Source organism: Monodelphis domestica, chromosome 6 (genome assembly GCF_027887165.1).
Source record: "Monodelphis domestica isolate mMonDom1 chromosome 6, mMonDom1.pri, whole genome shotgun sequence".
In the NCBI taxonomy this organism is placed as follows: Eukaryota; Metazoa; Chordata; class Mammalia; order Didelphimorphia; family Didelphidae; genus Monodelphis; species Monodelphis domestica.
The window spans coordinates 26,958,152-26,959,814 of NC_077232.1; the positions used below are offsets into that span (position 1 = coordinate 26,958,152).

The 1,663-nt window shown below is 40.9% G+C and overlaps 1 protein-coding gene across 1 annotated transcript; it reads right to left on the reverse strand.

Annotated features, from left to right (window-relative positions):
- Positions 1-259: 259 nt before the first annotated feature.
- LOC100619788 (olfactory receptor 4B1-like) lies at positions 260-1,305 on the reverse strand. Its single transcript, XM_016422846.2, has one exon. The coding sequence runs from the start codon at positions 1,258-1,260 to the stop codon at positions 331-333; it is 930 nt and encodes a 309-aa protein (XP_016278332.2). The 5' UTR covers positions 1,261-1,305; the 3' UTR covers positions 260-330.
- Positions 1,306-1,663: the final 358 nt, after the last annotated feature.

The following is a 1,663-nucleotide window of genomic DNA, read 5'->3' on the forward strand; positions in this document are numbered from 1 at the left end:
TATCTGAGGCCGCGCTGTTTGGGAATTGAAACTAAAGGTGGCTCCAATGATCCTTTGATGTGCTGAATTCAGCTACCAAACATTCAAGACACAGGGACCAATAGACAGAGGTAATGTAAGTACCCTAACCTAGATATTTTGATCCTAAAGTCAGTACTCTTACCCCTGGACCATATCCATCCTCAGCTCACTACAATCATACGATTATATAGTCTAATTCTCCCTCTCTCATGTTTAATGAGGATTTTCCTGTATCCAAACATGAATCAAATACAATATAAAGACCCACTACCCACAAAGTCACAATACATTGTCTTCACATGCTCATTTTCATTCCCCTCCCAAGTTCATTATCTTGACCCACAACCTCCTCATTGCATTCTTCACTTCTGCATTTCTCAAGGTATAGATGATGGGGTTCAACATTGGCGTAAGCACTGTATAGAACACAGACACAAGTTTGTCTTCAGTAAAGGTGGAAGAGGGCCTCAAGTAGAGAAAGATGGCAGGACCAAAGAATAAGAGAACAACAGTGATGTGGGAGGCACAGGTGGAGAGAGCCTTGCGCCTCCCCTCTGCTGACTGGTTTCTCAAGTGAACCAGGATAACAACATAAGAAGAAACCAAGAAGAGAAAGGAAATCACAGAGAATAAACCACTATTGACAAACACAATAATTCCTGCCACAAAAGTATCAGTGCAGGCAAGCTTGAACAAGGGATAGAGGTCACAGAAATAGTGATCAATCACATTGGGACCACAGAAGGGCAATTGGACAGTGATGAGAATCTGAATAACAGAGTGGAACATACCCCCTACCCAGGAGCTAAACACCAGCATATGGCACACAGGACGGTTCATAATGGTCATGTAATGCAGGGGTTTGCAGATGGCCACATACCGGTCATACGCCATCACTGTGAGAAGGAGGATCTCAGCAACTCCAAGGAAGTGGGAAAAAAAGATCTGGGTCATGCAGCCATCCAATGAGATGGTTATATTCTGAGTCAATAAGCCAGAAATAAACTTAGGAACAATAGTAGAGGAGTAACAAATCTCTACTAAGGAGAGGTGGCTGAGGAAGAAGTACATGGGGGAGCTCAGACTCTTGCTTATGTTAACAGTCAAGATGATGAGTCCATTGCCCAACATTGTGGCCATGTACATGGGAAGAAAAACAACAAATGAAACTCTCTGTGCTTCTCGATCTTGGAAGAGCCCCATAAAAATTAACTGAGTCACATTGTTGGTAATAGCCATGGAATCCAATTAGGTCATCACAACTCTAAAGAAGCTTGATAGACCTGAAATAAAACAAAGGAAGATGAGGTCAGCATCATTAGTAAGGGCAAGTATCCTATGGGAAGTAAAACAAATGGATTCATGGATGCATAGGCTGATGAGCTGATGCACAAATGCATGAATGCAGGGATTAACATATGCATGGATAGATATAGGGATTCATGAATGAAGAGATGTTGGTAATGGATGGATAGATGAATGAAAACATACTTATTAAGTGCTTACTATGTGAAAAACTCTGTGATTAATTCTGGGATTAGAAAAGATTGGAGCACATTCTCTGATCTTAAGTAACTCCTATTTGAATGGGGAAGATAATATATAGACCAGGTTTTTTTTTTAATTTTCTGTAATTCAGATG

Coding starts and splice junctions, on each gene's coding strand:
- LOC100619788 (XM_016422846.2), bottom strand. CDS start 1,260: ATGGCTATTACCAACAATGTGACTCAGTTAATTTTTATGGGGCTCTTC.